At 28.9% G+C, this 26,292-nt stretch overlaps 1 protein-coding gene across 4 annotated transcripts in view; it reads left to right on the plus strand.

The window, feature by feature from the left end:
- LOC129960807 (glyoxylate/hydroxypyruvate reductase A-like) overlaps positions 1-26,292 on the plus strand; it is a 97,483-nt gene that overhangs the window by 64,098 nt on the left and 7,093 nt on the right. For all 4 annotated transcript variants that reach the window (XM_056074459.1, XM_056074461.1, XM_056074458.1 and 1 more), the window contains 9 exons: positions 3,230-3,373; positions 3,469-3,503; positions 7,552-7,682; positions 11,845-11,930; positions 18,393-18,480; positions 21,094-21,211; positions 22,703-22,770; positions 22,851-22,935; positions 23,117-23,161. In XM_056074459.1, coding sequence (XP_055930434.1) covers positions 3,230-3,373; positions 3,469-3,503; positions 7,552-7,682; positions 11,845-11,930; positions 18,393-18,480; positions 21,094-21,211; positions 22,703-22,770; positions 22,851-22,935; positions 23,117-23,161 — 800 coding nt within the window. The remainder of the gene's footprint in view (positions 1-3,229; positions 3,374-3,468; positions 3,504-7,551; positions 7,683-11,844; positions 11,931-18,392; positions 18,481-21,093; positions 21,212-22,702; positions 22,771-22,850; positions 22,936-23,116; positions 23,162-26,292) is intronic.

Below are 26,292 nucleotides of genomic sequence, written 5' to 3' on the forward strand. Positions count from 1 at the left end.
TTGAAAAATTAATTTTGTATATGAATTACATAAATTTGCATTCTTATTTTAATAGTGTTATCAGCATATTTAATTTAAATATGCACTAGAATTCTATCAATAGGTATATTAGATAGTTAAAATTAATCATTTCATTTACTGTTTCAAAATTCAAAAAAAGACTGAAAAGGGTAATTCCGAAATGAATAAAATATTAATAACAAATATTGTGAAGGGTAAATTTATTTACGAACGAATTATGTAATACATTAAAAATTTTAGAAAAGGTCTTGATCATGATCGAATAAAAGAAAAATGTGCCTTTATATATCATCATCAATATAAACTCAATTAAAAAATAACCAACACTTAAGTACAACGCTCTGTTTCTGAATATTTAAATTCTAGCTAATTATTTATTATTTCTAATTATTCTATCAACATTTTGGCATATTTTGGAATTCGAAATAAAATACCAAAAAAAAAAAAAAAAATTAAAAATAAATGTGAAAAATTAAAATGAAGGCGGAAATGGAAAAAAGATATAAAAAAACAAGTGAAAGATTGAAAAAATAACCACTACAATATCTTTACATTAAAAACAAAAAAAATAGTGATTTCACAACATTTTTTAAGCCAATTGAATGCAGAAATTTGTAAATCAATTCAAAATGCTGCATTTTTTGGGGGGCGGGGGGACTCCTTTTAAACTGTATGAAAATTTGTAAAAAGAATGCAACATATGATATAATGACATGCAGTTAAATAAATCGGAGTAATAAAATTCATCCATTAAAAATAATCTTAAATTAAAAATAAAACATTATCAAAAATATTTTATAAAATTGAAAAAGAGTATTTTTCCAACTTCTGAGTACAGCTATACAACAAGAAATATTATACTCTTTTAGAAACATAAAGGAGCATACTACAGAAAAGCAGGCGGATTAAAAAGAAAAGAAGAACGATAGATATTTTCCACCGATTTACAAAATGCCGAAATAAAAAAAAAAATTCGTAAAACATTGTCAGGATTGATTCTCTTTAATCATGAAAATTCGATAAATATCAGCAATTCGATAAGTATCGGAAGTTCGATTTAGGCCGATAGAGCACTCAAACTAGTTTTGAAAGGAGTAAGAATTTCTGAGTCCTAATGGTCATCGGTTTAGGAGTTGCTGATTTCTTTTCCATTGTCCATTCTTCCGCGCCTTAAGGCGGAGGGGAAGGGATTTCCATTCACGAAAGGGCATTTTCACAAGGATTCATTTTACATGTGTTGTTACCATTTATGCAAAAATCCCATTTTGGGACAAGTGCATAACATATATGTGTAGGGAAGCATTTTCTGGCAGAGTATGTTATCCGGCGTTATTAGAATGCAAAATACTTGGGAGTGCAAAAAAAGGAGAAAAATATCAAGCAAATTATAAGCTTCTTTATCCGACCGTTTTGATGTGAGCGGCTTCAATACAATAAATTGTGCTAAGTGATCTTGGTATACGAGAAGAAACTTTAAGATTTCCATCTGGCTAAAATTGGTAATCGATGAGGTCTACGACGACCTTTGTAATACAAAGGTCGTGGATCTACCCGCTATCTGCTATTGTAATGCGATGAAACAATTTGCTTTTTTCCGCACTTTTTTGTTTTTGCGAATGTTTGACAAGATTCGCATATATCCCAAAACATTTTTATTTGGCCTTGGGTTATATTTTTATAAAGTGTATTTAATTACTTGATCATTCTGTCTCTTGGAATCTGGCCTATTGACTGATGAGTGGATTACAATATGTCAAACATTTCTTCGGCATGAGCAAACCTTTTCAACATTTTCTCGCGCATCTAGCAATGACTTTATGAGTTTTTCACAGCCTTACAGAGTCAACTCATCGTGCCTTTGAATTATTTGATAATCGTGAGATGTTTTTTATTTCTTGGAAACTTTTATTCTCTTTAAATCTTCAGTTATTGGAATCATACTTTCGTTTCGTGATTAAAACCCTATTATATTTTAAATCTTCAGTAAATAGGTTTGCGAAGAAACTTTTCTTCACTTTACTCACCAATTCGATGCTTGCTTCCATATTTGGAGCTAAATTTCCTGCATTTAAAATACACACACACACAACGGAAATTCACGCGCTAATAGGCAGAAACGAGTTTGAAAACTCAATTAGCTATGCTAGGCACTGGAAGCCGACGCAGATTAGGAGAAATAAAAGCAACTGGCGACTATCAGACTCTGGCGAAACTAAATTGAAAGAGGAGGGAGAAAGGAAATGAGAGAAACAAACTTTTGAACTTTAACGATACGGAAACCGGTAATGTGCACATTACCTAGTTAAAATGCGGAAAACTCTTAATTCCGCACTTTAACGGAGCAAATCAGTTAATCTGCAGAGTAGCTAGGTAATCTGCACGTTAACGGCTTTCGAGCTTTAACGGTAACATCTACCCTATTTTAAAATAAAATAATGTGTTTTAAAATATTACAAATAAATTTTCCATAAGATACTTTATTAATTAAGTTTAAATGGAATGTAATAATTTATAATAAATTTAATTACCTATATTTTTAAAAATTCATACTTGTAGCTTGTTACATAAGCAAGAAACAACCTATTAACCATTAAACTTTTTCCAATTTCATTTCTTCCATTTCAGCTCTTTGATTTTCATTATCTGGAGGCTCGAGACAGGCTTTTCACTTTAATTTAAAAACGAATTAAATTTTTTCACCTATTTTACGTCATTGCAGTAGACTATATGTTTTTATCGCAGCTGTGGAGTTCTCTCCATTATGATAGAAGAGTTTGACTAACGGAATTTTTGTCTGTCAAAGCCAACATGAACCGTCAATAAACTGGAAACTGTTACTTTGTGAATACCTGCTCTTCCTTATTATCGGACTCATCGTTTTCATAGATTGTTGCAAGTTTCCATTCCTTAAAGATTATACTTCACAGTGTCACTTATTTGCCTTTTTCTAGTATAATTATAGTGCAGTTAAGATTATAATGCATAATCTGAAGTGTTTGCTCTCCAAATCTCATATTGGCTGTATTATGCCCTACAGATATATCTTAAAATGGAGTACTTCACTTACTGTATATTACTGAAAACTTTATTTTTTAAATAAGGGTTGTAAAAACATTTTTTCTTCCCTAGCAGTTTTACAGAAATGCTTATTGTGATTGAGATAATGCTTATTAAAAATATTGATAAAACATATATTTCTTTTTCATAGATGTATCTGAGAAAGATCCTGTATTCAGTGAAGAAAAAATTAATGCATTCAAAAGTGCCGAGATTGTTGTATGTGATGGAAATTTATTAGCAAAAATTTATAAGAGCATGCCAGATTTAAAGTGGGCGCACTGCACATGGGCTGGTATGAAATGGTTTTTAAATACTACCAATAAGATGTACTGCAATACTTTCTGTTCTCTATTTAATTATTATTTTATCTTTCTTTTTTTATTCTAGGAGTTGATTCACTAATCAAGGAAATAAAGGAAAAAGTGAGTTTTTTAGCACTAAATTTTTATTAATATTTGCATTATTATTTTTTTTTAGCTAAGATTTAATCTTTGAAATATATTTCTTTATTTCAACTTCTCCAGAAATATTAATTTGACTGATGATTTTACAAGCTTCAAATTTGATTAAATGAACTTAAATTGAATTTGAATTAAATTGAAGTTTCATTTAGATATGTGTGGTTAATTCTATCTGTTTAAGGTTTCATCACTGCTTAGTTCGATTTCTCTCAGTCTTTTGTATCTGTGTGTATAAATAAAATTGGCAATTAGTGAAAATATTTCTTCATGCAGCATATATTAGTGAAATCTTATTCTTCTGTGGCCTTGAATGCTCTGGGAACAGAAATTGCTACTAACCTCCGATAAACTTTTTTTTTTTAAAAAAAAGACCTGTGTTTTTTTGTTTTTTGCAAAATGATATAAATTTTCTAAATTCTTGTTGAATGTGTTGCCTTGTGTAGCATGCCATTTCATATGAGCTTGTATGGAAGAGTATTAACCAATTTTCATTATTAAATACAGTGCGCGAAAAAAGTATAAGGACAACATGTAATTGCATGAAAATATGCTTTATTTCCATTTCATCTAAATGAACTTTTTATATTTCTTACTTCTGCTGCATAATTTTGTGATAACACTTATACCACATAAAAAACATAATTTAGCTTCAAAATATTGATTTTACAAAATTTAACATTAAAGGAAATACGGAAAAATTATAAGGACATGTTGTAAAATATTTAAAAAATGTTTCAATAATCAAGAAAACTATCTTTTTTTTTCAATCACTTGAATAAGCCGAGAGGTCATAGATCCTGAAAGATCTTTTAAAATGTCCAGATGTATTTTTTCCCAAGCTTCTTTGATAGCGACGACAAGATCTTGTGTACATTGATACTGTGTGCCGTTTTTATAAACTTCTCGGGCTAGAAGTCCCCATAAGTTTTCGATTAGATTAAGATCGGGACTTCTCGCCGGCCAATCAAGTAAATTTACAGAATTAGCTCCAAACTAGAGTTTTGCACTCGTAGAAACGTGTATCGAAGCATTATCCTGCTGAAAAATAGAGTCCCCTGAAGTAATTAGTGGCACTACAGGTAACAAACTTTCTCCTAACATATCAACATACCTGTCCTAATTCATTTTACGGTTGATAAATATAATTGGAGTGGTTCCATTTGCCGCAAAAGCACCCCATACCATAACCTAGCCACCACCATATTGACGTCTGGAAAACACTTCCGTGGTCTTTCGCAGATCATACCAAAAATAACGAAACCCATCCGGTCCATCAAGATTGAACTTTTTTTCGTCCGAAAAAATTACATCAGCCCACTTTTGACCAAGAGAAATGTATTTTTTGGCAAAGTAAACTCTTCTTTTCTTATGATGATTTGTAAGAGGGGGGCGTGACACTAATTACCCATAAGAAACTTGAGGATGTTTACTCAAAACATTTTGAACAGTCCTTGTTGAGCATGGTAAACTCAAATTTTGTATAACTTCATTTGCGGTTTCTCTTTTCTCGCAAGCTCTCCTTACAATCATTCTTTTTTGTCGACGAGTGAGAATTTCTGGTCTCCCAGTTCGCTTTTTCATACCATACATCCCAGGATTTTTAGAAAATTATAAACCACCGTTTTAGATCTCTTGATTATTTTTGAAATTTCCCATCCACTTAATCCACATTCTCGAAAAGCAACAATTTTTCCTTTTTCAGAGTCAGGAAGTTGAGTTCCTTTGGACGTCATTTAAAAATTCACACTGAAAGTCGCCGAGTGGGAAATTCTTTTCGCAAATGAATCTTTTAACTCGGAATTGTCATTTTATGCTTTCAAATTTGCAAATTTTTAAATAATTACTGGAGAAAAAGCAATGTCCTTATACTTTTTTCCGTTTTCATTTAGGTTTAAAAATCAAAATTTAAATTTTAGCAGATTTAAAATTGAAAATTTTAATTACTTTAAGCATAAAATATTTTAGTTTTACTTCTATTTTTGCTGCAAAAATTTGCATACGATTCTGTAAACAAGGCTTCTAGATTTGGCGATTTTTTGCGTGTCCTTATAATTTTTTCGGGCACTGTATTATTGGCTTCATATTAAAACCCACAATTCTGTTGCAAATGCTAATCATAACTCTGCTTAGTTTTGCATTTATTATATATGTAAAAGGCCAAGATTTTCAATTTTAACATTTTTACTAATTTTTTTGAGAAAGCACCTTTACACTGTTATCAATGGTAAACATAGTGCCATGCCTTCTATCTGGGTCTTTTATGAAAACAAATATAAATCAGAAAAATACTTATTCACATAAAAGGATTTTTTAAAATTAAATCTCAAATTTTTGTGCATAAAAACTACTTATTTATAACAGTTCGTAGTTTGTAAAGGGTTTGTTCCTTTTCAAAAGTATAAATTATGCTCCTGTTTTTAGAATGAGAAAAATCTTTACTGAACTTTATTAATTTAAAGAAAAAAATATAACTATTTTCAGAATTCACTTTTACTTAGGGTAAAGATGACAGTAAAGCAACAGAATTTCTTTTGAATCTTTTTAAGTTTCTGAGGCATTATTTGGTTTCAATGTCTGCAAATTTATTTTTTCAGGGTTGTCTGTGATAATCTTTGATTTTACATTTGTTCTTTTTTATTTGTTCCTATTCTTCACGAAGCCGTTGGGAAATATCTCACATTTTCAAAGAATATAACTGTGGATGTCGATGGTATAGTTAAAGTTATTTGACTTAGAGGACGTTATAAGGGATAAAACTTTATATCAGAATTTGTGTTAACTAACCTATAATGGCTGAACTATGCACGATATCTAAATGAATCATCGGCCTATCAATTACAGATAAGCTAGAAACTCATCATCAGTAAAAATATTCTTATTAACGGAAATAAAATCTATAACATTGAATCCTTCCTTAATATTATTTGAAATTATAGTAAGTTAATTTAGCCACATAATATATGTTTGGAGTGGTATTCAACTTAATTATTGCAAAGATAGACAGTTTTATTTCATCCAAATGGTGAACTTTTTCTAATGCATTATCAATGTAATGTACTGTCAATGTAAATATCGAATAGCATTATATTCAGAAGCCTGGAAAAACAGGCACAAGCAATTGTACGCTGACTGGTTGATCAGAATGTGACTTGCAAAAAGTACCTCTGTGGACAATTTGAGAATGCATATGCGCCTCCTTGGTAAAAAAAATAACTTGGAATAATCCTATGTTGATTGCAATTCTTTCATAATCAATCATATGAGAATCTCTCAATATAAACTATTTTTTGGATACCTTTAGCATGAGCACTTTCGGTTCTTTAGAGTTGATTCTATGGAACTTATTTCTGTTTTTCTATGTATCTGCTCATTGACATTCTATTACCAATTAATTGTTCATTGAAATACTTTTTGTTTGAAATGTCAAGCAGCAACATAAAATTTTTGTTAGTAAATACTTGAAGCTCTACGACCTTGTATTTTTGAAATCTTAAAATTATCATTTATAATTACCAAAATTTGTACATACAGAATCGTTATTATTTATGATTTTTAGAAAATATATGATAAATAACTTTTTAAAATCAAATGAAATGTACGGTAAATTATTTGTATTTCTAACATTGAATCTTGTATCGTAAAATAGCAGTAACATGAATCCTTTAAAAGTGCTTTTATTGTTAATGACCAGGAATTAGGAAGACATAAACGTGTATGTAGATATTGCTAACTGACAAAATTATGCAAAATCAAATTGAAAATATTGAAGTATATTTTTATTTCCTATGTTAATTCTACATTTTAAATTTGCATCATGCAATATATTTATCAAAATATATTATTTTGATTACATATTTTGAGATTTAAAAGTGTATATTCATTTCGTATAAGTGGAGTATTGGGAATTAAGTTTTATTTTCCTTTGTAGCATCTTTTCTCATTAGATTATTTTACATTTTAGTAGATTACAATCCTATTCTTTGTTTTAAAAATTCAGTTTTCTTTCCAGCCTTCTTTTACCCTCACTAGGCATAGTGGTGTAGCCTTCTGTGGAATGATGGCTGAATACGTTATGTGTCATATATTAAACTGTGAAAGGCAGACTAAACTATGTTGGAAACATCAAAATTCAAAAATTTGGTAAGATTACTTACATTGTTACTTTTGCTGTCAAATCCGATTTTTTCTAGCTATCTCTTGATGATTATTCCTCTATAAATTGTAAAAATAGTATTAGGGGATTGAAAGAATAGCTTCATTTACATCTGTTGTTATATATTACAAATTTTTGTTTTTCTTTAATAGTAAAATATAAATATCATGCTTATATTTTTTATCAGAAACAATTTCTCAGTTTTTAAACAGCTTTTTTTGGGGGGGCTTGCTGCGTGATGTGTTTTACGATTTATTGAATTGATATTTTTTCTCTGGTCAGTTGGTGGATTGAAACATTTTGTTCAAAAAATAGTAAATGTTATAAGACCCTTCGTTTAATAAACTGGTCTATTTTCACATTTCAACACTTTTTTAATTTAATTAAAACGTCAATAATTTATTTTAAGTTAAGTTTTGATTTAATAGCTTTGTGATAAGGTACATATTTTTATTTATTTACTATGGCTCATTAAGGTATTATGTAGAAGTACTTTATATTTTCTTAATGAAAAGAGTTTAGATCAATAATTTTAAGATATGAATAAAAGTTTAAATTTTAACGTTAGAAAGTCAAAATTTTGTTAGCTCATAATTTCAAAGCAAATAGACCTGAACTAATGAAACTCGGTTTCCCGAAATAACTTCTGATATAGTTTTAAAATTTGGTGAGCAAATATTAACTCTGTATGAAGGAGTTCCTCAAATTATTAGAAGTGAACATTTTTTTCTGTAATATTTTTACTAGCATTTTTTAAACTTTTTTGAATAATAGTTAAGATCTACACATCTCAAACTTTTATCTGTTTTTTTTTTATTATTATTATTGAATTAATTCATTTCCCCTCAATGTTTTTTATAATATTTTAAGTTGGCAATTTTTTGATTCAGAAAGTAACTTGACAAACAGTGAAGTTCAATGATATATATTTAAGCATTGAAACTTCTGCATTTTTCAGATTCTGAAATATAATCTCTTAAATATGCAAAGTTGTGACTCAGTAATTATTATTTAAAACATTGATTCAGGAAATTTTAAAATTTGCCACAATCTTATGCAGTTGCAAAAAAAAATCTATTTCTTGAAAAAATGTTTGGGAAGCTTTTAAATCCGTTTATTTTATTTATTTATTAGGAATATGCATTGCCTGTTTTTCATTTAGAAAAGACCATTAAAGCTCATAGAAATATCTTAAAACAAGAAAGTTTAAGAAATTTGAAAATTGTATGTATTTTTGTATCCTTCTGTAACATCTTTGTATTAGCTTTTTTTAGTGTATTTGATGCTAGAAAACATGTACTATTTTGAACTATGCTTTCTCTTAAGTAAAATGCCAGCATTCTTCTAACAAAATCTTGATAAATATGTTCAGAAACATTGAAACTAAACCAATGAAGCAGCGACTTAAAATAATTTCTTACCCTGCTGTGGCAATATTTGTCATCTGAAATATAATGATTACATGATGTCTTTGATTGCAACATTTGTGCTTAGGAAGTAAATCTGCTGACGTCAACAGATTAGCGAGACAGAGAGGAAGCAATTGTTTTTGCATCACAGATGCCCATAAATTCAGAATGGACAAATATCTCCATAACCGAGGGCAAATTAAGGGGCAAACTGTAAGTAGTTTGATCAACCTATGGAAAAAAAAGACATACAAAAACAATCAAGAACGGAGTGTGATACTGAAAAAGAAACCTTCAAATTGAAAAATGCTGGTTTGTTCGATTTCTTTTTCCTCTGTGCCCTTGAATTTTCTATTAATTTAATAATTCGAATTCAATAATAAATTTTTCATATATTTTTTTTTAATTGCTTTCATTAAAAATTTCGGTATTTCTGTATTCAGTGATCACTGTCATGTACTCGCCTATGGTACACAGGTTCTTTTACTGTGATTGAAAAAAATTACTCTCCTTCAAAAAATAACTATAACATTTATTTCTACGACAAGACAAGCTATTCTATATACATATTAAGTTTAAATGACTGCATTTCCGAAAGTAAACAGTTCAGTATCTTTTCAACTGCTGATCACAACGCTGTTCCGTTTATCAAGTTTTTCCAAGTTGTTTTTGTTGTTTTCAATCCGGAGTTAAGTTGTTACTCGCTTCGTCGAAGATTGCGGATTCACGCTACAATCACGAATAAATAGTTTTTGAAGATTTATAATTGTCACAAGAGTTTAACTGTTGTATATTGTATCTAATTAAAAAAAAGCAAAAAAAATTTCTCTCTGTTTCAAATTCTTTAAAATATTTAAGCATGAAATAAGTAAATTTATTTAAAATTATAAAAAAAAAAAAATTTAACTTATATATTGTGTTTATTTGTTGGAATTTTATATTGTTTATTCATTCATTATATATTAGTAAACCTAATAAATATTAAGAATAAGTCTTTTCCTGCCCTTTTGGGTTTTTTTCTGTCAGAACAGATTTTTAGATAAAGTTTTTCTTAACTCAAATTTCTATATAAATTAGATTTTATTTTGCTTCACTGCTGCAGCTTCAAAGAAGCCAAGTTCCATTACCTTTCATTATGTTACATTGCTTTTCTTGCATTCATTATTAGAAATTGAAACAGGAGTTATTAAAATAGCTTTAAAATAGTTCTGAAAATATGTGCAGATCTAAAGCACACCAGTGGATGCCTGGGGGTTAAAAAAAATAATAAACTGTTCAAACAAAAAGAATATATATATATATATTTCATATGAGTCATGAATTTCATTGTCACGAGCATAATATTGAATTCAGTTTGAATTTAATTTCGAAGCAGTTTTGGGGAACATCGAGATAATAATTTTTGTCTTTTATAGCAATTGTACGTTTTAACAACTCGTTTCTATTGAATCATTAAAATAATGAAAAAATAAGTATTTTTTAGAGCACCAATAAAAGTATGCTTTTATTTTATGTCCTTATGTTTCTACAAATTTTCTTGCAAATTAGCTGGAAATGGGCTTTCCAGAATTGTTTCCATTTGGACTTCGTACCTCCTAAGGAAGGCCATGTTGAACAACATTAAACAGAAATATCACTTTAAGCATTTATTGATCACTTGTCATTGAACGTTTCAAATTAAAATTATGAAAGCAATAGTAATAATCAAATGCTTCAAGCAGGGGGAAAAAGCTGAAATAAAATATAATTTAAAATTTTCTAATTTTCTAACAGATTAGTCTTTTAAAACCTACGAGTCCTACGATGTCGCTCCGTTCGACAGGCGCGTGATTCAGGCTCTTTGAGGCGGTTAAATGAGTTTATTAAATCAGTTTTAAATGATCTCATAGGGTTAAAAATAATTTTCACATCTTTGTATACTGTGGCACATTATCCATAGGGCAAATTAATAGTTACTTTCATTCTAGCACCAATCTTCTATGAAGTAAAAGAAATTGATTTTATATGAGATAATGCGCCATGAAACATTTTCAATAGTATTTCAGTCATATGAAAAAAGTTTAGTTTGTTTTAAAGATGAATAAAATATTCAGTATTATGGATTTTTACATTTCTTTTTGTCAAAATTATTTTTGTGCATGAATATAGCGGTACATAATTTGTTTCGCATTTCAGAACTACGAAATGACAAGATAATTTTCCCTATTTGGAAGTACCTTTAGATAAAACTATTGGGTGGATGATATCAGTTTTCATACACAGATTGTAAAAGGTATTGGAAGATTAGCTCCGCGATTAAAAATTGTTACTGATGCAATATCTGATACACGAAGGTAAAATCAGCAAATTGAAAATTCGGCCTTAGTGTTGATTAATAAAAGAATATTTTCTGCCAGTTTCTTACTGTATTTCAGTTGTTTCTGTATTTGATTTTTTTTATCCTTCGGAACGTCAATGAAATTTTGCATAGTTGATTTATCGTGCATTCCTTATAATTTTTGATTTCCGTGTTTCCACCCCGACATTTTCGAAATCTTTCTTATCGGTGATTTTGTTGTAATTTTTTGTCGTGCGTATTTTTCATTCCCTGAATCTAGCTCCCCATACCTACTACAGTCTGTGTATGAAATTGGTTTCATTTCTCTCATTAGTTTCGGATTCTGATGCCTTCAAACAGGGAAAGTTATTTTAAGTTTATTTTGTGTAATACGACTTTATGTTGTTTTAATTAAATTTTCAGGTCACAAGACGGAAAAATAAGCTCCTATCGCTCTCTGGACGAATTAACTATTTCTATCTTGGGAGTTGGCAACATGGCATCTGAAAGTAAATATTTTTTTCTATTGCAATACTTAGCATATGAAAAAAAAAAAAAAATCCATATTATTTTAAGTGAATGCATTACCAAGTGGTACCGTATAAATCTCATTTCATCTTCATATGATTAGTTTTAAATAAAAACAAATAGTGTGATCAATTTTAGCTTCTAACAAATACCTTATTAGTATAAGACGTCAAGAATTAATTCTGAAATTCCGTTACTTATATTGTCTGCCATATAAATTTATCGATGAGAAACCCATAATTCCTCAACTTATGCGAATTTGAAGTTATGTGGTTCCTTATTTCCTTCTCCTGCTTCGCCCCCACCGTGGATTCACATAGATTATTTCGCTTGCAGTTGCTGCTATTTTCCTGAAAATACATGTGCAGTTGTGCTTCATGATTAATCAGTGTTAAAAGTTACTATATTATATCTATATCATAAATTAAAATTATTATAATCGTAATGAATGTAATAAAACTTTTTCCGCATGCACATTCCGGCACAAAAAGTTAGGCGCTGCTGATTTTGTTGGTGAGGAATTTCGCTGTTTTAAGGAAATATTCAACAATTAAAACGAGCTTGTACACACTGATTTTTGTACTTAGTTCTTAATGCATCTAACAGAAAATTTGAATTAAACAATTTATATTTTACAGTAACATAAAAAATAAAATTTGCGCTAACTTAAAAGTATAGACACTATGGCAAATTTTTGAAAAGGCTATGCAAAATTTAAGCATATGACGTCGCAAGTTCGAGTTTTAAAGTTTAAGATTCGATAACATCAGTTAGTGAAGATACCATACCACCAGCAAAAAAAAAAAAAAAAAATGTTGGAGGAGATGAGTGGATGCTGAAATCAAAAGGCAAGCGAATTGATGGAATTAAGAGTATTTTTAATAGATCTAAGATTATTTATCGGATTTTCTCCATAAATGAAGACTGTAAAGCAAAACTGAGATCTGTAAGACCATGAGTCACAAGCAAATTCGATAGCAGAAACATTCAGAAATTAGTATTCTTGCAGGTAATGAGTTTATATCAAATTCAAAGATTCAAAGTGCTTCTGATATTAAAATATCAAAAGAAACGATTCAGCAACGTATTCGAGAGACGAATACGATAGTTTATCGTAAAATTAAATGAAAACTAGCGAATTCAGTGGACTCGAAAATATTTCTCGTATGGTTCATTATAATGTACAACAATATTCAGCGGTGAAAAAAAAAAAAGAAGTGTAAATTGAATTGGCCAGTTGACTGAGTGTCCTATTGGAAATGTTTACGCCGAGAATAAAGTTTATAATATAATATAAAATTGACATCAAGATAGGAACTCATTGATGGTTTGAGCTGCATTTTGCTTCAATGACCAAGTAGATTTGGGTTTCCTTGATCGTCACTAACCATCAAAAAACAATATAGACACATTGGAGAACAATTTACTACCACTTGCGGAGCTTTTAGGAGGCCTGCAATGGGAATTTCAACAAGATGATGTGAGTATGCATGACGCTGACACTGCAAAGAATTAGTTAGAATTGGAAAATATCAAAGTTATCGAGTGACGTAATTAGAGATATCTAAGTTCTGATTGAAATCCCATCGAAAAATGTTTGAGCATTATGTGTCTTAAAGTTTATGGAAATAGTAGGTAGTACTCCTCTACTAAAGATCTTAGAGTTTCGACTGAAAATCCTGGTTATGTATCGGACCAAAAATTATACGGAACTTGGTTTCTTCAATGAATGATCGTATTTAAGAATTAATTAAATGGAAATCCAGCAGGGTATTAAAATTATGTATTTTGTTTTATTTTAACTAGTTTTTGTTAATTTGTCTAAATTTTTGAGACACATCTATTTTTATTTATGTTTGTTACTTCAAAATATAAATTGAGTAGTTAAAATGTTTGATTACATTAAGTACAAAGTACAAGAAAATAAATGTGCACAATCTTGTTGTAATTTGTCCAGTAATTTTTTTAAAAAAGTTACAAAAACAACGTCTGAACTTTTGTGTTGGGTGTAATAAAGGATGAAAATAGTTAACATTGAAACTTGACATCATTAAGGAGTTTGATTGGGGAATGAAATTTTGTGATTAAATATAAATATATCAGCTAATAACGGATTTCGCAAAAGCTTTCATGTAATAGGTATACTTCCTAAATTTGAACTATAATTTTCTGAGAAAAAGAAGATAAGAGTTGTCGGATGAAGCCAAGGGAATTGTATTGTAGCCTAAATATCAATTAAGAAGGCCATCAATCTTTCAATGACAAGCTGGGGAAATTCTTAGCAAATGGTTTGAGGAATAAGTATCGCAAATCAGTGGTATGTGAACCACGAAGCAGTCTTAACTTCAAAGGAAACATTTGAAACTAGATTATGTTGACGTTTGAGGTATCGTTAAAAGTCTACGAAAAAGAACGAGAAGAAATTAACGTGCAAAGCACAATGTTCGGAGAGAATACGCAATCTTACATGCAGAGGAATGAAATTTGAGAAAGGAAACTACCCCCCCCCCCTTTTTTTTTTGTCAGCAAGTTACCTTCTCGATATCCGAAGATAAAACAGTATCACTTCTTATAAACGCTACCGGTGAAAACATTTATAGGCAAAACAGTTGTGAGCAAGTTTTTTTTTTTTTTATGTTACGAGTTAATAAATCTGTTGTATCGTTAAATGGTACTCTATGATGCTTTATATTTGCTTTATAGTATGATCCGTTTTATTTTGATATGATTAAAAATTTCGTTACTTTCTTCTAAACAATAATTTTCCTTACCTTTGCGTCTAAAGAAATAAAATTCATATGTATTATTTATATGCCAAGTTAGGCAATGATTTAAATGTGTTTCTTCAGCCTTTCGTCGCATTGCATAATTTTGGGTTGTTGCAATGCTGAATTAGAAGTTGGGTTTTTTTTTATTTTACGAAATTTCTGTTTATATAGCTCTGATTTTTCTTGCATTAACAGTAGGAATTAAAAAAGTTATAAAGTTTGATTTCTATGAAACTATACAATCTAATAATTCATCAGAGTTTTTGAAAATGTTCATCAATATGAATATTCCTATAGTAAACACAAGCTTATTTTTAAATATCATTTTTTACTGTCATCTTTGAAGCTCATGAAATCTCTAAAAGTAAAGATTAATATGAAACCACATTTTTAATTTATTTTTAACTGAAAATAATTTTATGTAAAAAAAAAAAGAATAAATAGAAAATTGAATGGATGTAAATAAAATAATATATAATTTCTTGAATTGTGAGGTGTTTAAATATTTATTAATATGTATCTTTATATTATTTATCCATTTACTAGAATTATCGATCATTTGTTATATGTGAAAAGTGGCGGACTTTGACAATATGAGGTCACATGCATTGAATTATTTCAAGTTTTTTCTTACGTTAACTCTATTGATGGCAAGAAAATAATGTGAACTATGAGTGAACTTATTTTCTTTTCTAATTTTATCTTTTCTCTTATTTCCTAATAATAGTTATTCAGTTTGAAGACGATTCCTTTATTATTATTTATTCATCTATAGTGTTTATTTTCCCTCATTTATATATATCCTTTATTATCGACAAAGTATATATACTGCTACATTTTTAATGACTCTACAGCACTGACTTTATATTAAAACTTACTTTTTATAGTACTAGTTTAGTAAGTTTACTAAACTTATTTTCTATAGTAAGTGCGTGTGTGCATATTTTTAAAAATCCGAGCAAAACTTTTGCCATTCCACTTATACAGAAATCAATATGCAACTGAAATTTCAGATTAAATTATTTTCCGAGAAAAAAAACTCATCGGAAAATACTTTTAAGTTTTGTTCCGTCTGTCTGAAAAAAAGTCCTATTCTAAAAGTTTTCTACCATTTTAAATGATTTCAATATGTTACATTTTGAAAAAGGAAGTTACTCATATGACAATTATTTGGTGAAAAACATTATTTTCTGATGAAAACAAGTAAAATTAAATAGACATTTTTTAAGGATAATTATAGGAATCATAATGTTAAATAATAAGAAAAAATTAGTCAAATTTTAGACGGTGCACAAAGGCACATATTAAGTTGCTTTAAAATGGTACTTTTGAAATAACAATAAAGAAATAAAAAAAATGGCAGTAAAATTTCAAAAATGCAGGAACAGATGTTGGAAGACATCAAAATGCTAAACTCTCTCTTTTTCTTAATTCAATTCATTTACTACGTCATTTTCAATAAATAAGAGCGGCAGTTCGTTTAAGTGCGATTCATTCAATCTATTTGGCATGTAATTTTTGGCGCATTTTAGAATAGAAAACAATCTCTCCATTTACAATTACAAATCGGCATGAATTTCTGCCAAATTTTAATTTGAATGAAAGTGAATAAAAAATATTAAATGTTTTATTAAATATTTAATTGCCATTCGTAATTTACTGCATTCAAGATTTTTCAATAATTTAGAAATAAGTAGCGATATTATTCTTTCTACTTTTACGTAATCTTACATTATTGAAAACCAAAGTATCACACTTGAACGCGATTGCATTTTTAGAGAAAAGCAGAAACTTCTCAATAACGGTCACGCTGATTCCAGCAAAGAAATGGAAAATCTCTCTACGAATACCTGAAATAAAATTTATGCTTTTCATATAAATGTAAGGCAGATATCAATTATTTTTATACTTTTATCTAAAAAGATATTGTTCTATTAAATTATTTTTTCATTCGTTATGGAAACTTTTTGAATATCACTTTTTTTGAAATTATATTTTGATTTTTTTTTCTCGTCGTTTTTGTTAATATACCTCTCCGTCATTCATTCATTCTCTTTCTTTTTAAAAAGAGAAACAGAGGGAGAGGGAAGAAAATGTTTTGCTCCTAAAGCTACAAAGTCATAAATTTACTGTCGGCGTAGCATTGTGGTTATACTTCGAATAAATTTTGAGGCCCGTCTAGGTCCCGAGACACGAGGCAACCGCCTCCGACGCCTGCGTTGAAAACTGCCGCTACATTTCTTTTCTTAACTGGATTATACAATTTGACTAAATTAGTCTACAAAATTCTCGTATTCTTATAATCCTAAGATGGGGAATTTAGGCTTATGAAAATATCATAATTTTCTTGGGTAGGTTTTAACCACTGTTTTCGTATTACCCTCGAGCGTTTAAAGTGAAGTACTATTTCAAGTCTCTTAATCTTGATCATCTGTAAGTTCAAAACTTTATTATTGTTATTCGATTTTTATTTTAAATAAATATTTCTCTTTTTGTCATCTTTGATGTTGTTACTCTCTCTAAAAGTAAGACATCTGTGCTTTGAAACTTCTATATCTGCTATGGTAAATTAGAAAATGAATTACCGTTATTCAAGAATTTTTTCATATTCCTAAAAATGAAAAACAGATACCTATTAGAATAATTCTAACAGATATGTGAGTATCCAAGGATATATTTGTATTAGCTTTGCTAAGTTATTAGCAAGCCATTGTAATAGATTGGTTTGGAGCAAATTTGCTAATTCTGTTTTGTTATTTAAATAACAGTCTCTACTAAGAATACTTATGTTTTGAGATTGATATTCTTATTTTTTTTTTTTTTTTTTTCATATTGTTTTAAGTAGCATAACTAATATATTGTCTCGTGTCATTTATATAAAATTATTTTAAATCTCACATTACTACAGGATTTGTTAACAGTAAAGTTAATTTGTTGTTATGTAGAAATTAAAAAGTAATTGCTTAAGTTTTAATTATAGTTGCTTTAAGAAAACACCAATCAGAAATTTTTTTCACAAGAGTTCTAAATTGTGTACTATATACTTAATGTGTTTTACAGTATAATATGAGAAGCGTGGGAAGCTAATTCTTATTAATAAATAATATTAACTGATAATTGACATTCTAACTATAGAATTTCTTTTTTTGTTGTAAACAGTTTGAAGTTTAAAATATTAATTTTTCTATGTTATCTAGGTGGTGTTTGTTCAAAACATTTGAGATGCTTTATTGGAGATAAAGTTTAAAATAGCTCTTTTTTTTTTTTTTTTTTAACTGCTTCCATGGTTTTTGATATTTAAGCGCCGAAGGGTACGATAGATTATGCTTGTTTCTTAATCTTTTTGTGAATTTTCTGAGTACTTTACAAAATCGCATAAATTATTTTAATCTAAATAGAAAATATTTATTACTGTAAATTATGAATATAGGAATTTGAGCGCCGAATAACTTACGCTTATAGCGTTTTCTTTCTTTATTTATTTGTTATGTATCTTATGATTATTTTTTCTGTACTTAAAACGATAATCCGAAGTTACTTTTTTCTCAATGTTCCTAAAATTATTAGTCATTTATTTAAATAAAACTGTGTTACGATTGTCTTGTGTTTAAAAAAATAATAATAACAACAACAAACATTAGATTTGTGAAACTAATATGTGAAATTTCTTTTCAGTTGCTAAAATTTTAAAAGCTCGGGGGGCTACTGTTTTTGGTTTTGCTAGACACTCTCGTTCTCCTAATCAGTTTGGCGAATTTGATAAGTAAGTGAAACAGGTTTATTATATAGCTAGAAATATAAACATAATTATTTATATCGAAATACATTAGGAATGTTATACTTCGTTAATTTAACTTCGGCTATTAGTTTTTAATTATAAGTAGATACTATATTTGATATAATTTGTCTTTCTGGTTAATTCCGCTGTTGCTAAAATTTGCCTTCCAATAGTCGTTGAAGAAAATAACATAACAAAAGTCTATTTACTGCCTATCACGTTTTTATTATGTGATATCCTTTCATATCTGTGAAGTGACATCATGTTGATGAATTATTTTTTAAAGGAGAAGCTTTTTTTTCCGCATGATTTAAACAAATTAGGTAGGCATTTGTAGATAGATCTTTAAAAATTTAATTATTGTATTCTTTATTGATTTCTAAATTCTTCGCTATTTGTTTATTTATTTATTTGTTTGTAAAATCTTGAATTTTTTACGCATAAATTACGGCTATAAATTGTGACTTAAATGTATAATAGTAGACGTTTATATAACAGAGTAAGATGTCTAATTTTCTGTGACTAATAAGCTATGGATTCATAAAATATTGTCTAAGACGTTATTTGTAAGCAAATGAAACACCCATCTACATTTAAAAAAGTTATATACAATTTGTGTAAGAACATTTAGAATTCGTTTTTAAATTCTTAGAAACATAAGTCAAGATTTTTATCATTTAATAAGGGATCAATTATAATTGAAAGGGTCTGAAATTTTACTCTCGTTATAAAAGTAAAAGATATAATGATGATGTTTCTTTTTTTAATCACAGGTTGAAAATAAAAGTTTTTTATGGTCCAATTCTTTTAAATCTAAGATCTTCTATCATTTTCTAGATTTTTTTCATATATATATCATTATATAATCTGTTTAATTAATTTAGTGTAAATTATACAGTTTTTCAAAAAAGGCATAAGTGAATAAATATATATCTCCGGCTATATGCTTAGAGCTGAAACAAACTATCTCAATGGCAGGGTTGCCACTCCACCAGAAGGACAGGGAAAACTTAGGAAACACAGGGAATTTAAAAATCGCCTGAAAAAATCGGGAAAATGATAAGGAATTTGAAAATTTAAATTCCGAGAATTTTAAGTTTATTAGTTATTTTTCCCGATCTAAAAAATGCCGATCTATAAAGATCACAAGAATAAAAGATCGTAGTCATAGCTTCCAAAAACGAAACAATAATATTCCCGATTGTGTAATGCGGAAACTCACCTCCTATCTAATCTCTCCCCGTTTTTCCTTGTTTAGATTTCCCGTTATTTCAATTTGCGAGGTAGTTGTTCTTTTTCCATGAGATTCCCAAATTGCAGCCAATTAGAATGCGCGAGACTTCCGTAACTGTGTGAAAGAATATAATACATTTCTCCATCGGGAATAGCAACATTTAATCTGCGAAAACAGCGCGGTGGTGTTAAATCTACCATACTTGAGTTTATTGAATGGTTTGTTTATTATTTGAGAAACTGTGAGCTTATTCAAAGTAGATTTAGAGAACTTTTTTTAAAACAATGAGTTGCTCCAAATCCGTTTTTAATACAAATTGGACAAATAAACAAATCAATCCTGATTTTGCTGAATGGGTTCGAGAAGTTCCGCACAATACATTTGTTGCGCACTGCTCATTTTGTAAGAAGATAATAAACCGAAGTAATATGAGAAAACAACATTTAGTAGTTATGCCAAAAGAGGAAAACATATAAAACTGCGTACCAGTTCAAAAGAGTCATCATTGATGTTTGACTTTGTATCTAAAAGGAATACAGGAAAAAATGACACATTAAATTCGAAAACCTCAAATTTAATTTCCAAAAATAAACCGATTTCGAACTTTTTAGTTCAAGGACAGTCATTTAAAGCTGAACTTTTATGGATATTAAAACTTGTTGCCTCACATTCGTCTCGTAATGCATTCAATTATATATATATATTATAATATTTTCGTACATCCCTGAAAGTGAAATGTCGTATATTATTTGTTGTGTATTGGATCCACTATCTCTGTGAAACTGCTGGCTGGAAAATCTGTGGAAATTGATGCCCAAATATTTGAATCTACAAAAATGAATAGATAAAGAAAGTAATCTTGTTTTATAATGTTTTTTGATAAGTAATCATTAAATGATTTGTATTGTGATTAGAAGAAAGTTTTGTATTTTATTTCACGCGCGTCCTTAATGTTGTATGACTTAAATTAAAGAGCATCAGAGGTAATACATCTATCTTCCTCTCTGAATATATAAATTTTGCCTTGCTAAATTCTAAATAATAAATAGATTAAAAAAAATTCTGTATGTAAATCTAAACCTTCTATTAATATGCTTTTTCGAATAATATTAAATTATTGCTTCCTTTTCCGCTCCTTAAAACCATATTCTATTATAACTGGCACATGAGTTTTATTTGCGCATTTAATCGTGTCTTGAATATACGTAGAGGGAAAACACTGGGAATTTTTTTACAGATTGGAGTGGCAACTCTGAATGAGGGGTGAGGATTGCATATAATAATTTATAATGGAATATATTTTGATCATGTTATATATATTTACTCAGTCCTATTTTTATTATTATACTATTTTGGTTTCCTAGAATTTCCAACAAGTTGGAAGATATTCTTTCGGACTGTGATTATTTGTGCAATACGTTACCTAGCACCCCATTAACACGTGGAATCTTGAGTGCCTCTGTGCTCCGGAATTGCAAGAAGGTGATAATTAATTTTTAATTCCGATTTCAATGTTTGATTCATCATTTTAAAAATAAATTGATCACGGCTTTTCATCTAAAATTTCATTGCATTTTCTTCAAAAATATCTTTATAATACCGTTTCTTTCATTACATACCTATATGTATTTGTGACAGCTCTATAGACGTTATCAAGCAATTGGAAAAATTTCTTTAAAAACATATTCCCACTTACCCTATGTAATTATTTAAAATATGTTGAATAGGGCAGGTCTTCAGCTCTATTTGGATCGATTGCTTTCAATTGAATCCTGCACTCAAGGGGCCCCGCACCAGATTGCTGTTCATTCTCATCTCAGTTCAGTGGTCTTACTAGAATTGGATTAAAGAGGACAAACACCCATCAAGCATTTATAAAGGGTACAAAACTGATTGAAAAAAAAAAAGGCAATGAAAAATCAATAACATCAAGACACATTTCAAATTAAGTATGTGAACATATAAGAAAAATGAAATGCAAAAATCATATATAACTCGTCTATGTAACTTCGAATCATATATATGAGTAGAAGCACTTGGCTAAAGAAATAAGGCATTTTTTAAATTTAGTGCTTTATTGAAATATTATATATTTTTATATAGCTGTTTGTCTTGCAAATCTACAGAAATGATTTTGAAAATTAATGAAATAATGGTTTAAATACTTTAGTGCATTTTCAAATTAAAATATGAAGCTTTGGATATGGATTGCCAAAATCAAGACAGTGCGGTGCTTTGGGCACTCTAGAACATCAAGGATATCTTTCAATAAAAACATACAAAATAAATTCAGTATACTGCATACAATTTGTGAAGAAAGATACACTGTAGCCCCAAGCATTTCGTCTTTTCTCTTAAATCTGTAGATTAAAACAATTTTAAACATCGACATCTCGATGTTTAATGGGTGTTCATAGAATAAATAAAGTTTAAAAGTATATATTTCATGATATTCGTAAAGTTAAAAAAAAATGTAGCTATTTCTTCGAATGAAAAGAGCTAATTTAATCTGTTGATAGAAAAAGATCAATATTAATGAAAAGATGATTTTGACAGATCACTGTAGAGAAATCTAGAACATGAAGATTCGTCAACTTTTCTTGGTTGAATTTATTGAAGATTGACGTACTTTCCTTTTGTAAATTTTATACACTACAGAGAAAGAAAAAAAAAAAAAACTTTACAAATTTTTGAGAAAATTGAAATTTTTTCCCATAAACGGCCTTAATTCGCTAAGGAGCCTATGAATTTGGAAACTTGCTTATATTCCTCTAATTTGAATCCATATCCTTATATAACAAGCTATTAAAATTACATTATTTATTGTGTATTTCTGAACGGATTTAAAAGTGCTGTCATTATATTGATGTTGTCTTATTTATCAGTTATGACTGTTTTGTTTCTTTTTGATGAAATATTTGTTGTCGCTTTTAGTGATAAAAAGAAATTTTATTTCTTTGCATACCTTTTTAGAATCCTGTTTTTATCAATGTTGGAAGAGGAGATGTTATTCCCGAGGTGGAGTTACTTCAGGCTCTAAGGTAATAAATCAACATTCTTATTTTTCATAGTAATTTTCTTTATGCAAGACTAATTAAATAATTCTTTTACATTGGGATAGGACGGGATGCCTTTCTGGTTCTGTACTAGACGTTTTTGAAACTGAGCCCTTACCTAAATCAAGTCAGCTATGGCACATGCCAGAAGTAATTTTTAATTTATATATTTAAACACTTAAAATGCATTTTTTTTTCTTTGTATGTAAACAAAAACAATCATTGAAATATATTTGGAACTAAAAGTTTAGTGTCTGATATGAACTTTTATATTTAATGTATTCTTGCAGCTCCTTTATTATTTTTCAATTTTTTTTGCATTATTTTGCAGGTAACCATCACGCCTCATGTAGCTGCTATATCAAAACCTGAACACGTGAGCAATGTTTTGACATCTTCTCTGTGTTATTTTTTTTATTGCACTTGTTTTGTATGCAAAACTATTTTTCTTTTATGAAAAGAAAGTGTTATAATCGTCAAAGTAATTGATTTATTAATTTTGATTGATTAAAATCTCGTTTCAGGCCTCCAAAAATCGTTTTCTATAAGTTTTCTGTCGCTTTCTCAATCTGTGGCCATTTTTATTCAAAAACGCATTACACAGAAGAAATTTCATATGTCATTCAAATTTATAGATTTCTAACGGTTATTGAACGAAATACATATACAAGAAGTTTGTCTGTTTGACTAGTAGCGAAAACGACAACTACAAAAAGTGAAAAGCTAAATAAGTATATATATATATATATATATATATATATATATATATATATATATATATATATATATATATATATAATTAAAGTATAGGTCCGCATCAAATTTTGAACCAAATCCGTAAATGAGTTGACTTAACAGTATCGCGATAACCCAATATAAATAGATAAATGAAATTTGTCAGCCAATCAAAAATAATCTAATAGGTTTCTTCATTGTTCTACAAAGCACAAAAATATTCATGTATTGAGCTCTGAAAGTGAAAATCTGAGCACCCTCGACATTCATAGTTTTGACCATGATCTGAAATTTTATATGGAATGATAATATCTCTATTAGGCAATATATGAAAATTTTTTGGGAAGACCATTAATTACCATTGATTAATTCAAATATCTTGAATTCTGAGTTTATGGTTTGTTGTACACATCAGGTAATGCCAATGTTAAGTATGATAATTATAAATTTCTTATACAATATTCTTCTTGTTGTGAAAGCGATTTCAAATGAATATTTCCTCAGATTGTTTAATGTTGTCATCGTTGTGGTTAATAAAAGCATCCTGAACAAAATAAATAAATCTAATAACGAAGTGCTCTGTTTTATCCCGTTAGTGAAGTCACAATTTTTAAATTCTCACAAACGCGCTTTTTGTTCATACATTTAGGAACCGTATAATGGGGGAGGGGCAAATTGGTACCGATTTTACATCAGACATTGATCCTGAATTTAAAGGTTTTAAATAATTTTAATTTTCCTTTTATAAACTGTTGTAATATATTAAAATGCTTAGAGGATTTTTTTCGGTTAAGCTGGTGTATAAAACTTATTGTGAATATTATAATTTCCATTTGATTGATATAAGTAGGTCCTGCCTCTCTAAAATGTGAAAGTAGTAATGAGATTTTGTTTTTTATCAAGCAGGCTCTTCTTTTGTTACTTAACAATATTTAAATAAGATTAAAAATAAGAAATTTGATAATTTCATTATATTTGTTAGTAGGAAATACTCTAATCTCTTTCTCTGCAAGAGATTTGGTATATCTCATATGCTCTAAACTGACGTATAATGAGGCAGATATTTAATATTATACAATTATTTTCCAATTATTATGCATGTATGCGCCTAGGCAAAATATATTCAAACGGCAGTAGAATTCATCAAACAACAATAATCTATGCTGTAAATGCTTCCATCGTACAGCCAAAATGCAAGCAGATATCCCACATTAGAAAATTTAATTATATATTATAAAAGCCAAAGCAGAGTCCGGTCGTATTCAACGATATAGTCGTAGAATGTCGTTGAAAACATTTGTTTCAACCTCAAGGTCTTCCATTTCAAGTCAAGAACTTGGGCATAAAGTAAAAAATTACTAACACTCTCACCTCTAATTCTATATATATATTTAAATGTCAATAATTAGATTATATATCCTCTTTTAAAGAACAACAAATGAAATAGCTTCTACATTAGCAAATATATCACCCATCAAAATTGTAATTCACATATTTAAATTTTCAAAAAGAAATCTGTGGGCAAAAATTTGAATTTTAACTCCCATCGATTTATCTTGTAATAGTAAGTTTACGTTTCAAGAATTTCAGTTTACTAAATCACATCTTAATTTTCTCCAGGACTTGATAACATCATCTATTCTATGATTCAGCTTTTAACTTGCGAAGCTTATAGAAAAATGCTTCATATCTTTTTAACCAGATTTGGAATGACTAATACTCCTTGTCATCTTAGCAACAGATAATAATTACTTTTTCAAGCCCGATAAAGATCTCACGAATCCTTCGAACTATTGTCAATTGGCTTTAACAGATGTGAAAGGGCCTTAATTATTCCGGAGTTTCTATCTGATTCACCCTAAGAAATTTTTCTTATACAGCCTGACCTACCTCAATGATGAAAATTCATAGGGCTGTCATTCTTTCGAAAATAGATTATGGCTGCATGATCTATGGCTTGGCCAGAATGGTCATACTCAAAAAACTGGAACTTAATCACCATGCTGCACTTAAAATAAGTTCTGGAGCTTTTCATACTTCTCCAGTTAAGAATTTATATGTCGAATGCCATGAGCCAGACTTAAGTTAAACGTGAGCAAGAAAAAAAAATGATTTCCTTTTATTATTATTTTAGAATTGAATTGCATCCTATCCATGTTATAATTTTAACTATGTTAGTTTTAACTTTCATCCTTTTCTGTTCCTTTCGTAGAAAATATTTTGTACGTATATTTTTTACCAGAGCACTACTCACTATTTCATTGGAATGAAGCATGATCCATCTAGAAATGTCTTAATAGTTTTTCTTCCTCAAAAGTCCACAACTTCTGTTTTCTTTGAAAATTTCAGCAAATCAGAAATGGCAGATATTGTTTTCCATAAATTATTTCTTGAGCACTGTTCCCATTATAAATCTTTTATTCCTGTTTATAAAGATGGATCTAAGGTATCCACTAATGCTTTATTTGCAGTTGCATTTCCAGATAAAATTTCATGTTTTCAGAATCATACTTATTCTATTAGTTACTATTCAGGCTACTGCATGCTTTGCTACAGATTTTAAATAGAGGTTGGTGTTATATTATTTACATATATTCTTTCTTTTTTGAGGTTTCACACTTTTATTGTGCTGGATACCAATCCTATGAAGTAATATATTGAAATGAGTGGACTGACAAGAGTGCCAAATCAATCCCTCTTTTTTTAGAAATATACACATCTGCTTGTAGCCTGAAGAGATAAATAAAGAACTGCCTTTACATCAACTGGCAA

This window comes from Argiope bruennichi, chromosome X2, assembly GCF_947563725.1.
Source record: "Argiope bruennichi chromosome X2, qqArgBrue1.1, whole genome shotgun sequence".
In the NCBI taxonomy this organism is placed as follows: domain Eukaryota; kingdom Metazoa; phylum Arthropoda; class Arachnida; order Araneae; family Araneidae; genus Argiope; species Argiope bruennichi.